Here is a 13,848-nt window from a genome sequence, read left to right as displayed (position 1 = left end):
TTTCTGTTACAGATATCTGAATAACCTTTTCTAAAAGCTTTTATGCTATGTTGTGATGCCTTTTTAGCCAAAATCCAAAATCACTATGTTGAGAAGGGCAGTCATATAAATAAACCAATAAATAGGAATAAATCAGTAAATAAGAGGAGTCTTTGGCATGTGGCACACGGCTCTTGGGCATGAGTTTGTACAGCCACGCAACAGACAAAAGATAAAGAATAATTAAGTCATGAAGTAACACACAGTAATCCATGAAAGAGAGGAAATAGGGCATCTTGTTTTTTTAAGGTCATTTGGGCTATGTAGCAAAATAAATCATGAATAAATAACAAAACAAAAGTTTAGAAACATACACTTCCCCAATTTCCAACTCTCCACGATGCCAAAACAGGGCACTCGCCTAGATAGCATGACTGCACATTTGGTGGTGGCGTGCCTGGACAATGGACAGTGTTCTGATAACCATACTCATAGTGATCTTTCCCTGTATAAATTTCACTGCAGGAAACCAGTCTTTGCTTGTAGCCTTTACCACAGGTCACAGAGCACTGAAAAATACAAAGCAAAAAAAATAAAAAAAATAAAAAATAAAATGTATCACTCAAAGTAAGCATTTGACAAAGTAGAAAATTAGCCTGTGAAGTTTCATGAATCAAATGTGAATTGCTCCTTCTTCCAGCTTGGGTATTTTCCAGAGGTTTTGGCCTAAATTCCATCAGTATATTCCTTTGTTGGTCCTGGGGCTTGGTTCCTCAGCTGGCAGGTTCATTGACTTGCTTATCTCCTGGGGAAGGTAAACTTCCTAGGTCAGTCCAGTTTTGGGTGGGGACTGATTTATTAAGGTGTCACCTTGGAAGCAAGAAACTTGGCAATCAACTTAGGATCCTGGCTTATCCTTGGCACTTTTCCATAATTTTTCTTTAGGGTCACATCCTATCCAGAAAATGAGGCAATCCACAAGGGAGAGGTGACAATACTGGATGAATACTTTACTTTGTATTCATCCTGTCTGTCAAACTAACAGTAGTGGTCACGGCAGAATTGAAAAATGTGTATGGCCAGGAAGGTAAAGTACTACAAAACAGAAGAACAGAGGATGAATGTGATGTGAAAGAAGAAGCTGGAGGCTAAAGATGATGGATTATTTCAGTCTTGCCTTTTAATCCTTTGAATACGCATTTTAATTGCTCTGCCAAATAGGGTGGGTGGGAACATTGAAGGAAAATAGTCACCTTTTATAATTTTATTTTATGAAAACAGGGCTGAATGTTCTGAAAACCCTGCTGTTTGTATGATTGATATTGCTTCCTGAAAACAGGAAGGCATTCTGTATCCCTTTTACTATCTACTTACTGCAAAGCCCATATATAATTTGTGAACACCTACTCTGGTGACTTTGTTCAAAGGAACAGATACAGTATTTATATTTTATCTTTTTTTGTCAGTTTTGACTGACATGTTCTCCCTTAACTATGAACTTTTTTTCTTTGCTTTCTGATGAAGCTAGAAGCACTTTTGCTAAGGAAGACATAGAAATCCATGCTAAAAATGTTACTGAATTTTCTGCAAATGTACAATTTTGCTGCTAGATTTTGGAACAGAACCTCAATTAGGCAATCAGGTTTTCAAGCCAAATATAATTTTTTTTGACAGGACCTAGACTTCTGCTTCCTAATTTGATAGATAATTTCATTGTCCCCTTCTTTCACTCAATAACAGATAATTGCTGCCCACATTCAGTCTTTAGCAATATCATTCAGGTGTATTGAAACTACAAATCCAAGAATTCTGGATGCAGTGATTCCAACACAACGTGGAGACACAAGATTGGAGGACAAGTGACTTAAAATCTAGTTGTAGTCTGTAAATCTGATTCTGATTCTATTTAATTTATTTTGGCTAGCAATCTTGAAAAATATAGCACACCAGGAACTTTACAGATGATAAAGTTGATGATGATGTCAATTTCTCAACACATAGGTAAAATACCAAAATAAATTAGTCATATTCTCTTAAGGTTAAGATCTTCAACTTCTCTAAAGTATTCTTTTTTCTACATACAATATCAGCATCACATTTAGGGGAAACCTTTCAAATGAAATGTGTTCTATGTGAGACTCTACTCAGGGGCCCCAATTTCTTTATTACTACTGCCCATTCCAGACAGTCATGAAACTTCAATAGCACTTAGATTTATATACTGCTTCACAGTGCTTCACAGCCCTCTCTAAGCGGTGTACAGAGTCAGCATATTGCCCCCAACAAACTGGGTCCTCATTTTACCGACTTCAGAAGGATGGAAGGCTGAGTCAACCTTGAGCCAGTGAGAATCGAACTGCCAAACTGCTGGCAGCAGGCAGTCAGCAGAAGTAGCCTGCAGTACTGCATTGAACCACTGTATCACGGCTGTATTTCAGATGAATGCTGATAGGTGACATTTGACTTGAGGTAGCAAAAAGCTCCAGCTACTGGCAGTTGGACCTTCCTGTAAGAATTAGCGTTGACGCCTGTCTACAAATACCAACTTTTGATGGTAGCCCTATCTCTACTTTGATGCAAGCATGAAAACTCTTCAGCTTTTATTTGATTAAATATAATTTTTGAGCTTCATTATAACGAACAGAGTTCGTAAAGATGCTCCACAGTTACAGAACTTTTTTCTATTAAGAGGTAAGAGTACATTCTGCCGGGTCTCTCCCCACTGCCCTTGCTTTTGGTAGCCCAACAAGTCAGTCAGTGAAGAACCAATGGATGAGTATTAGAAGAAAATTTCAAAGCTAGCTGGTTTGCGTATTTTATCTTGCCATTCTCTAGAGCTGGCACTGATGATAGTTTAGCAACTAAGCTTGGCCCAGAGTTAAGACACATACCTCTGACCAGTCTCCTGTAATCCAAATGTATTCACATGGGGGTAACGTGCAAATCTCAACATCAGATGGCCTCTGGCTTGGATCACAGTGAAGACTCTCAGCTTCTTGCATATTTTGGTCCACACAGATAACTTTCCGGTATCTAGACCCCTTGCCGCAGGTTTTGCTACACTGTCAACATAAAGGAATAAAGACAGCAGTTGGTAGACAGCATATGACACCAGGCTAGTTAGATGACAAAAAAAAGAGTATAAGAAATTTGGTCAGAGATGCATAATTTCTCTTGGCTTGCTGGCTGCTTCAGACTTTACATGGCATGTTGAACGCTGTATTGAAAATATAGGCAGGCTTTCGGTTTGCGCGCATGGCACTTTTGGACGTGCAGGAAGAGCTCTCTCCCTGCCGTCCGATCCTTCTTCATTCGAGGACCCTGAAAAGGGTTGAGTTGCCCAGGAGGGGCAACCACTGCAGGGAGGCCCTCCTGTGATCGTGGAAGGGTGGCAGCCCTCTGCTTGAATCCGGAGCAGTTCCTTTTGGCCCGAAGAAGAGACCGGCCATCAAGATGGCCGATCATTAAGCCATTCCCTGCCGAAAGCCAAAAGCACTACCTAGCACAACAAAGCAATCTGGAGGACCTGGGTGAGACCTTACCTTTCTTATCCCCCCCAACTGCCTGCCTGTGGGACTTTTCTGAAAATTTTCTCTCCCCTTTTTTTGAAACAACGGCATTTATATACTTGGGGAATAACATTTTAAGCCTTAAAGCGTGGAAGGAAAAAAAATCATCTGATTAAGCAAAGAAATTAAGCAATCTTATTTCTACTCATTAAAAAGCTCCTATTTTTGTGGGGATCTACTACCCTAATTTCTGTTTAAGATTTGAATCAAGGAAAAAAGAATGGATTAATTATACAAAAGCTTTATATTAATTTGGAAAAAAAAGAACTTTACAACTTATTCTATATGCTATTGATGACATCTTGTGGCTAGACCTGGAATTGCAATTAAACCTTTTGCTTATTGTGAGAGCTGACTGAATAACAGAGCTGTCCTTGATACTATCTTCAAAGATAAGTGTGGGAACACCTGGCACTGAAAACAACTTTTAGGAGCACTGGAGGTGGAAAATTATTGACTCTTATTAAAATAGCGTGCATGGAAGACTTAGCTGTAAACACCAACAAAATTTAATTTAATTTAATTTAATAATTTGATTTCTATACTGCCCTTCTCCCGAAGGACTCAGGGCGGTGAACAGGGCAATACACAATAAAAATATTATACAAAAATTAAAAAGCCATTAAACATTATGCCCTTAAAATTAATACATATTACAATTAAAACTATTTATAAAAACCCAACCCCATCCCGTCAGACCAGGCCAGCTTGTTCGAAAAAGAAAGTTTTGAGATCGCGCCGGAAGGAGCGAAGGTCGGGGGCCGTCCGGAGCTCAACCGGTAAGCTGTTCCAAAGGTCTGGCGCGCCCACAGAGAACGCTCTCCCCCTGGGGGTCACCAATCGGCATTCTTTGATCGGCGGCACCCTGAGGAGGCCCTCTCTGTGGGAGCGCACTGGACGGAGGGAAGTTGACGCCGGCCGCAGGTGTTGCCGTAGGTAATCCGGACCCATGCCATGAAGGGCTTTGTAAGTCATCACTAACACCTTGAACCTCACCCGGAGAGCAACCGGTAGCCAATGCAGCTCGCGGAGCAAAGGTGTAATATGGGAGTATCGGGAAACTCCCAAGACAACTCGCACGGCTGCATTCTGCACCAGCTGGAGTCTCCGGGTGGACCTCAAGGGCATCCCCATGTAGAGAGCATTACAGTAGTCTAGACGAGAGGTCACGAGCGCATGAGTGACTGTGCGCAAGGCATCCCGGTCTAGATAGGGCCGCAACTGGCGCACCAGGCGAACCTGGGCAAAGGCCCCCCTAGTCACAGCTCCAATATGCTCTTCCAAAGAGAGCTGTGAATCTAGAAGGACCCCCAAGTTGCGGGCCCTATCTACGGGGGGTAATAGCTCACCCCCCATGGCCAATGATGGGATAATCGGAATTTCCCGGGATGCCGGCACGAACAGCCACTCAGTCTTGTCAGGGTTGAGTCGAAGCCTGTTCCTCCCCATCCAGACCCATCCAGACTATATCCCACCACTTAACTACAAATTGATATTGGACACAATCTTGGCTATAACTGAGCAAATTAAAGGCAAATTGCATGATAAACCTGACAACTTAAAGCCACTAAACCACACTTTGACCTTAAATGATGAACTGACAATTCAAAAACAAATAGAAAAAGTGGAAATTAACATCAAAATAGGAGACTTCAGAGAGCAACAAACACAGCATACAGAGAACCTTGAAGTCCAAACTTCAACTTCAACTACAAAAATTACAACCCAAAAAACAACACCCAAAGAAAGCAACATTAAGAGTAAAGATATCAAAGGCCTTCAAATACAGTATGTTGAGGATCCAGCTAATCAAACGATAACAACATTAGCTACTACTATCTACCTAACCCAGATGGAAATGGAAGAAGAAAAAGATCAGACTGAATTAATGACAATTATGTTACATCAAACATCAAAAACTGAGCTATTAAAGCAATATTTCAATGATTATAAAGGGGACACCAGCTTGGCAAAACTGTCCTCAGATTCAAATAAGAGGTGGAGGAAGAAAGGGAGACATATTTCAAAATTCAAAGGCACTAAGATGGAAGCTTGATTGGTACAAAAGGAAGGCGAGAGTTAGATTTAAAAATTTAGACTTATCTCTTTTTTGGGATTTGCAAGGACAGAGCTTAAAAAATGTCTTTTGATGGACTAAGGAGAATCTTTATATATATGTGTGTGTGTATATGTATGTATATATATACATACTGATTTTACATTTAGGTTTTAGATCTTTAAAGGAAAACAAAATTAAGCTTTTAGAATAAAATTTTGAACTATACTATAGAATTTAAAATCTTATAACAAAAGATAGTATTTTAATAATTGTTGAACAGTTAAGACAAAAATATTTTTCTAATAATTGGGGATTTGTTAAGATGAAAACTAGACTTTACTGGTAAATCATAAGAATGTTTTGTAATGAACAATGTAAGTTTTGTAGACAAGACAATTATTCTTTATTGAAATAGGGAATTGTGGGTTACCCAAAAATTAAGCTTTTTTCTGTATATTATATGTTACTTTAGAGTATTTTATTGCAATTAGGTAAAACTTAAAAACAGGATTTTGATATGTATTAGTGAAATTATATTGAAAATTTTGTTAATTGACTCAGTCACAACTAGAAATGTATTAACTTGATTACTTTGACTATGTGAAAACTAAGGGAATCAGAGAGGGAATTTTTATTGATGCAACCTGAACTATTTACAAACAACTTGTTATTTGTTACTTTTGACTACCCAACCACCATATTGCTTCACAAATACATGTATATGTAAATATTAAAAAAACAATGAAACCAAAAAAGAAAATAAGAAGGGAGTAGTAGGTTTTTAAGAGGTGAAACAAAATGTCCTAAACATATACAAGACTTATAGCATTTATTTTGACCTTTAAAACTCCCCAAATGCAAAAAAAGCAAACATTTTGATAATGTCAATACCTGTCAGGCTCCAAAATTAAGAAAGACATGCTGCGGTTCTTCTAAGTAGTTTCCTTTATTGTTCCTCAAGGACAGATCAAAATCTTACCAAACTAAAGGAGACTAAACACCATTAAACGTACTCTGAGAACTATTAGGGAGGAACCGTCTTAACTCTCTCCATTAACTCTCTCCCACGTAAACTACCTTAACCTTAGTGTCTTTTGCTCCTCTGGAATATATTGCCTCCCTCCCTCCTGGGAATAGGACTACATTCCACCACAATACCATGGAAGAGATTCTTCTAACTGCAAAGGGATACTGGTGGGCTGCATGCATTCCCTATGACTTTCATCCCTTTTAGTAATTTTTCAACATCATTTTCAGTTATTAAATAAGTGATGGAGCTGATCCAGTAACTTGAAATGATCAATATCAACTTCCCTAAATAAGACTCTTGGAGTAAATCCTACATTTAAAGCATGTGTCATCTATAAATAAAAACACACCTATCCCATCACCATTAAATTATATATCTCAACAGGAAGCAGCACCTGGCTGAGCGTGCTGGGCCTTAAAACTAATCAGGGTTATGCCTAGTTAGGATGTGCAGACCATCGAGGAATTCAAAGACTATAAGCTAGATAGGGAAGTAAAAAATGTTTGGATAGTAGATACTGCCCAAGCACACTACCAAAACAACCTGCATGGTTTTATCCATACAGAACAAAGAAACTCAGCTCCACATATAGGTATCTTTTAAGTCATGTATACTAATATGTAATTGTTGAATGATCATATTAGCAGCTGTTCGTAGCTAATGTAACTCCACTTTATAATAAATATTTCTAGGCAGGAAATAACATTTGGGGATAGGAAAAGTACCTACCCAAAAGGTAATTATTGCTATATTGTGTTATATGGTATGCATATAGCTTGCAAATATGGAAGAACGGTAACATACTTCTGCTGCAATTTTATTTTATTTTATTTACAAAATGTCACGGCAATTTAGAATCACAGTACAATCTAAAGTGTATTAACACAAATGAAATTCATTAATGCAAAACAAATCAAACATTATTCACAGCTTCAAAAAGGTAACACTTGAAATATTGTGCAAATTTATGATTGTTTCCCCAAAATACCAAGGAATTATTTCGGTGGGCCCAATAAACCCACCTGCACCATAACTATGTTTAACCATTCTAAATAGGCGAAATTACTTCAACCCACTTAGCCTCTCTAGAACTTTCCAATCCTCATTAAATATGGAATAATTTCATAGTGTGTAATTATTACTGTGGAATGACTGCAGCTGTACAGCCCGCTCTTAGCCATGTATTATGTATATTAAATGAACACCAGTACTAGATTTGTAAGTGCTTTCTTTAGGGATTACTGAAAATAGATAACAAGTGGCAATTTGCTTAACTGGAAGCAAAGTGAAAGCGCATTAAAGAATTTTTCTTCCTTGACTTCAATAGTTCCTTTCACATTAGCTCACAAAGTAGCTACTTGTATAGTATAGCTATTTACTGTACATGTACTTTACAATATAACTATCTATTATCACTTATTTGGTCTTTTCACGCTATCTACGTATCTATAGGAAACACAACAACTCACTGAAACATGACTGAAACCGAACAAACATTCTGTAGGGGACTCTTCTGAAGATATAAATGGGGCACACACTCAATAACAAGGGATATTCATCTGTTCACAGGCTTGAATAAGGTAGCACTTGGCAGGACAGCAAAGTTTAGGGCCCTCATATCCTGAAGGGCCATAAATTGTGATTGTGATTCCTGGGTCTGAAATTCCAGTATTCTGGTACAGATTCTTTTCCATTCATGGCCTTTCCATCTATTTAACTCTTCTAAATCTAGTTTAAAATACACCTGAGGATGACCTGAGCTGCTTGACTATTCCTAGTTCTATGAATATAGCATGGATATATGCTATAAGTCTAAAGCTGGCAAACAGACCCAATCTAGTTAACTCTTTCTGGCTAATACTTGAGCACCAAAACCTCCCAGTCAATCAATATTTGCTTGCGGGCCAGCAACTGAGAACCTAAGCATGGATCTCTTTTCCCTTTTCACAAGCACAGAACAATAAAAAAATGCTATTCATTTCCCATGGTGGTATGCTAGGGACTTCCAAACTTCTAACGCTGGAACATTGGCAAGTCTGCCTTTGGGTTTCTTTACTAAAGGTATAAGGGACGCGGTGGCTCAGCTGGTTAGGACGCTGAGCTTGTCGATCAGAAGGTCGGCAGTCTGGCGGGTTGAATCCCGAGTGCCGCGTAACAGAGTGAGCGCCTGTTACTCGTCCCAGCTTCTGCCAACCTAGCAGTTCGAAAGCACGTAAAAATGCAAGTAGAAAAATAGGGACCACTACAGTGGGAAGGTAACAGTGTTCCGTGCGCCTTTGACGTCTAGTCATGCCGGCCACATGACCACAGAGACGTCCTCGGACAAGCACTGGCTCTTCGGCTTTGAAATGGAGATGAGCACCGGTCCCTAGAGTTGGAAACGACTAGCACGCATGTGCAGGGGAACCTTTACCTTACTAAAGGTATTAGTCGGTGACAGACCCCCCCCCCAGAGTTGGAGGCAGGGTAAACCAAAGTCCCTCTCAAGTGAAAACACAAGAAAGGTGTCCTTTCGGCAGCAATATTTACTGCTATAATGTGGCATTTTCACACCCATAGATTCGGTATCCCTGTAACAGTGATATATTAAAATTGCTCAAAATGGTTACAAGATTATGCAATTGATGAGGGATTCATCCTTCCTCAGTAACAGGAGAATGGCTTGCTCCCCAAGACTAAGTCAAGGTTCTGGGTGAAATTCTGCAGTTGCTACCACCTTAATTTCAGATGGGCTTTAGAAGAGTCAACCAGGAAGGCAATTTAAAAGGGCAGTAGGTTCACTAAAAAACAGCTGAGCTGGGGATGATGGGAATGGTTATTCACACATATCAGAGCCTTGATTATATGTAGTGCTGGCTGTCATTATATTCCAGCAAAATTCCTGAATTTGAGCACTTGATCAAAAGTTAGGGACATCATTACCTCAGGAAATGTGGCATATTCTTCCCACCTTCTTAAGGGCACTTAAGATCTCAGTGGAGGTTAAGACAATTTTCTGGAAATTCAATATTCCCAAATTCTTCTCTGATGAAGTTGAGGGACACCTATTTAGATCATTTAAAGGGGTGGTGGTGGACAAATGTATATACGATTTGACTATAAATGGCTACTAGCCTTTAAATGCCAGTTTGCTAGCTGTGGAAATCATAGGCAGAATATTTTAAGGAACAACAGAGGACAATGGTTATGACTGAGCTTCCTGAATGCAGCCAGTTAGAGAATGCTAAGCTAGATGGACTCTTGGCCTGATACAGCAGGGCTCTTATTAGGTTCTTCCATGGAAAAAAAAATCTCTTCCCTGCTGTCTTTCCTTTGATTTACAGTTTTGCTGGCTTCCTCTTCATCGGTAATCCTAATTTTTTTTTAAATCCCATTTATATCCCGCCCTTCTCCGAAGACTCAGGGCGGCTTACAATCTAAAGCACAAATCAATGTGCTTAGCACATTGTGTTTACTTTGGACATTTCCTAAATCCCTTGGCTCAAAGTTTCAATTTTATTTTGGAAACAGCAACCTAGCTCAGAACATAAGAAACTGTTAAGCACATTAGGTAAACTGAAGGGGGAAGTAATCAATTATATGTGTTATTTGCCAATTAAGTTAAGAACATAAATGTGCTCCTACTGAATATGTACTTCTGTGGGTGCTATTGTCAGAGACATGCAATATTTGATTATAACTACATGACTGTGAAAGTACACCCAACGAAAATGGCTAGTCAGAAGTCTGGTAGAAAAATATAGTCTGGTATTGGAGAGTTGCTATCTCAATATATCGAGAAACTGAAATAGCTCTGAATACCATTTGTATCCACAGCAATCATCTTTAGCAGCTTATCCTTTCTTAAACAAAACAAAGGGCAATTATTTTATACTAACAAGGTTACTTTTTTACTGCTCAGTAGAAACTCATTGTTCTGTACCAGCCTGCTACCGGCCCTGCAGAAAAGGCAGGGACCACCCCTTTACAAACGGCAAGAGGCTGGAATTACGCCTGCCAAATTTATAGCTACAAAAACAAACAAGACACGAACCAAGAAACAGGAGCTTTAAGAAACACGAACTATCCAAGCGGTTGCCTTCAGCAAACCAGCCCTCCCCACACATTCCCCTTATATAGAGTTCAGGGCGTGGCTTCCCTCTGCCTCCTTCCGAGAAGCCCCATTGCCTTCCTCTGTTTACTCCTAATTGACTGCCTCCTGCGTCGGGCATCCTTGAACAGGGCCAGCTGTGGGTCATCTTCATCCACGCTGTCAGGCTCACACTGCTGGGTCTCCGTGGTGACCAAGTGGGAGGGGCCTGGCTGAGGGCTCTCATCAGCAAGGTCTTCAACACCCCCCTCCTCCTCTGAGTCGTCCGACCCAACTGCCGAACCCACAGGCTGACCCTGAATCACAACACTCATTATTATTTTATGTTAAGCCATTTTAAGGTTTAGAGCTTTGTTACCTTGGCTTCAATTCTTAACAGAGTATGAGCAATATTTGTCTTTTTTTTACTCATTTCCTTGTCTCATTTCTCTCAAACCAATTTAGCACAGGATTAATTCAGCATCTATTTGTCTCCTGGACTGTTCTTTGTCATTTTTCACCTAGCACTAACATTATTCCTGTTTTCAGACCTAGAATTCTTGACTTAAATACTCATCTTCTGTGCCTATTTAAGTCATTGTCTTGGATAACCAGAGAAAATGCTTTGAAACAGCAACGGAATCCAAGCTTGGTTCTGTAAATGTTTGGTTTTTAGTTGCCAGTTCCTTTAATACTCTATTTGGGCATATGAGGGAAAACCACACCCTTCGTGAATGTCTGCTCTTGAGTCTGAATAACTGGACTGATTTTTTCCCCCCTGCTGCTTGCTGGTTCATTTAGAAATAGTTATTCCTCAAATCAGTGGAACTACTGTACAAAATCTGCTGTTCACTTTGTACAGGCATGTCAATAGAAGATGCCTAGCAATAGCTGATGCTGTTGGTTTGCTTCCAATTTCTGCACATTGCTGTGTAACTATCAAAGACCACATTATATAATTTAGAGAAGAGGAAAGTGTGACATCAAATGTCATGGCAATGGATTTATTGATGAACTTCACTTGCATTGCTTGCCTTCACAAATTTTTAATACACTGTATTAAAATCACTGTAGTGTCAAGATATGTCCTATATTTGAAAATATGATTTGGACTTTCTAAATTATCTACAAAAATTACTTCATCCCAGGCTTTCCAGATATGTAGGTCTTGCATTATAAAACTTCACCTTCTTGTTAGCTGGGGATTTGAGGATTAAAGGTGAACTCTTCTGATGGGCATTGGATTATGGAATGCTGTGCCAACTGCATTTCTAAAGAATTATGTACATCAAAACAAGACAGAGTTTTGGAGGGATTATGAATGACAGCTTGGGACAGTAAATAACAAAGTGGCGGAGGGTTCAAGTTGAGACATTAATGAGGTTGTAACCTTGTTTCCAACAGGCCTTTTCTGTCAATTTGGATTTACTAATAGCTGGCTTAATTCAGTCTGCATCTCATTTCTCAATAAATAACTGGTAAACTACTTATATATGTCAGACAAGGCGACTTTTTGATAAGTGTTTTTTTTCAATCGATAGGCAAAACTAATCTGAAAAGGAGGTGAGGCAAACCCAAACAAGAAATCCAGAATGGTTGACGAAGAGAAAGAAAGGAATAATTTTTATAACAATCTGATAGATATAGAATATGCTTTCTTTAAAGAAAAATAAAAAGTGGTGTGTATTTTTTTTAAAGAAAAACATTCTTGGTAGTTACTTCAGTCACATGTTAGAGATTTACAGAGACTAGACACAGATACACACACACATCAAACTAACACAGAGAGAGCCTGGAAAGCTTTAGAGAATCAGCATAGCCCATCAGACATTCACCTCCCACAAAAGGGTGGGCAGTGTTTTGCAGAGGAGGGGTATCTAATGCTTTCCAGTTGTGGAAAGTTGTAACAAAAATAGTGAGAAACAGAGAAGAAAGCAATGGAGAGACAAGGCAAGTTAGTTACTTTGGAGCTAATTATTTCAACTGGTAAGTCTTACTAATTCATGTTATTTGATGACCTACTTTTTAAGTATTTATAATATGTGTATTAGCTTGAATGTGTTACGTTCATACTGTGTTTCCAACAATATTTCATTCTCTTTTTACCAGAAGCTTGTTGGAAAGTAACAGGATTGTTAGATTGGATCTTTATTTCTTTCTTCTTTGTGTAAAACAACTACTAAACCATAAGATGATGTAAACTACTGCAGCACTATTCAAATATATGTATTACATATATATTTACCCTAATTGAAGATAAACCTCTTTGGCATAGCTATTACCCCATTTCCCGTTATATGCAAAAGGAGCATGTATGGATTATAAAGTAAATAGAAAAACCAGCAAAGTACACATTTTCTTAAAAAAAAAAGAGATCTCTGCAGTCTGTAACTTTATACAGAAAATGTGGTAAGAACTTCTGCCCTCTATATTGTAGCCTTCACTTAAGCAATTGACAAGAAGGCTGACATCAAAAGAGATGTTTAATTGGGTGGAGAGGTGTTTCTTTCTTAGTTTTGAATAATTATCTGAATGGGGAAAGTTGGCTTTTTCAGAGTCTGAAGAACTGGGAGTTGCATTACTTTTCCCCCTTGCCCTTTCAAATAGAAATTCAGCAAGGAGAGAATAGAGAGGAAAGAACTATATGCAATTTTGTGTAAATGAAACATTAGTGCCATATCTTTCATAACCAGATCATATTAGGTAATTTAACAGGTTATACAATACTGTCATCCTGGTGTGAAATTGCACTACACTGGGCATGCCTTCGTTCTGTATATAACTCAAAACTAAAATAAAGATATATACTTTGCATGTATTTTGAGATATCCTGGGTGATAGAAGTAATGCGATGCGCCTCTCCTATATCAATACACGCAACTCACAACTCACCAAAGTCTGATTATGCTGTAGAATGTAAAGGAAAAGGGAAGACAAGTGGGCATTAAGAAAACCCCTGGGTGTGGTTATTCAGTTTTTAATGAGCATGAAAGTATGGGGTCAAAGTAGGCATTCAGGCCCCGGTATAGAGTAGAACCTCAGTTTGATAGAGGGGAAAGTTTAATCTTTTGTATGTTGGACATCAATAAGACTTTTCTGTTTCTTTTGTTTTTGGTTTTAACTACCCATGTCATGTGAAAGC

At 38.8% G+C, this 13,848-nt stretch overlaps 1 protein-coding gene across 1 annotated transcript in view; it reads right to left on the bottom strand.

Moving 5' to 3' along the window:
* The window catches only part of ADAMTS9 (ADAM metallopeptidase with thrombospondin type 1 motif 9), a gene marked incomplete at its 5' end in the record, with an annotated part of 162,716 nt that overhangs the window by 14,409 nt on the left and 134,459 nt on the right, over nucleotides 1-13,848 (bottom strand). Inside the window, 2 exons of the mRNA XM_081319708.1 lie at nucleotides 354-548; nucleotides 2,871-3,041. Coding sequence (XP_081175834.1) covers nucleotides 354-548; nucleotides 2,871-3,041 — 366 coding nt within the window. The remainder of the gene's footprint in view (nucleotides 1-353; nucleotides 549-2,870; nucleotides 3,042-13,848) is intronic.

This window comes from Vipera berus (genome assembly GCF_964194415.1).
Source record: "Vipera berus genome assembly, chromosome: 2".
Lineage (NCBI taxonomy): Eukaryota > Metazoa > Chordata > Lepidosauria > Squamata > Viperidae > Vipera > Vipera berus.
This window is presented reverse-complemented; position numbering and strand designations above follow the sequence as displayed.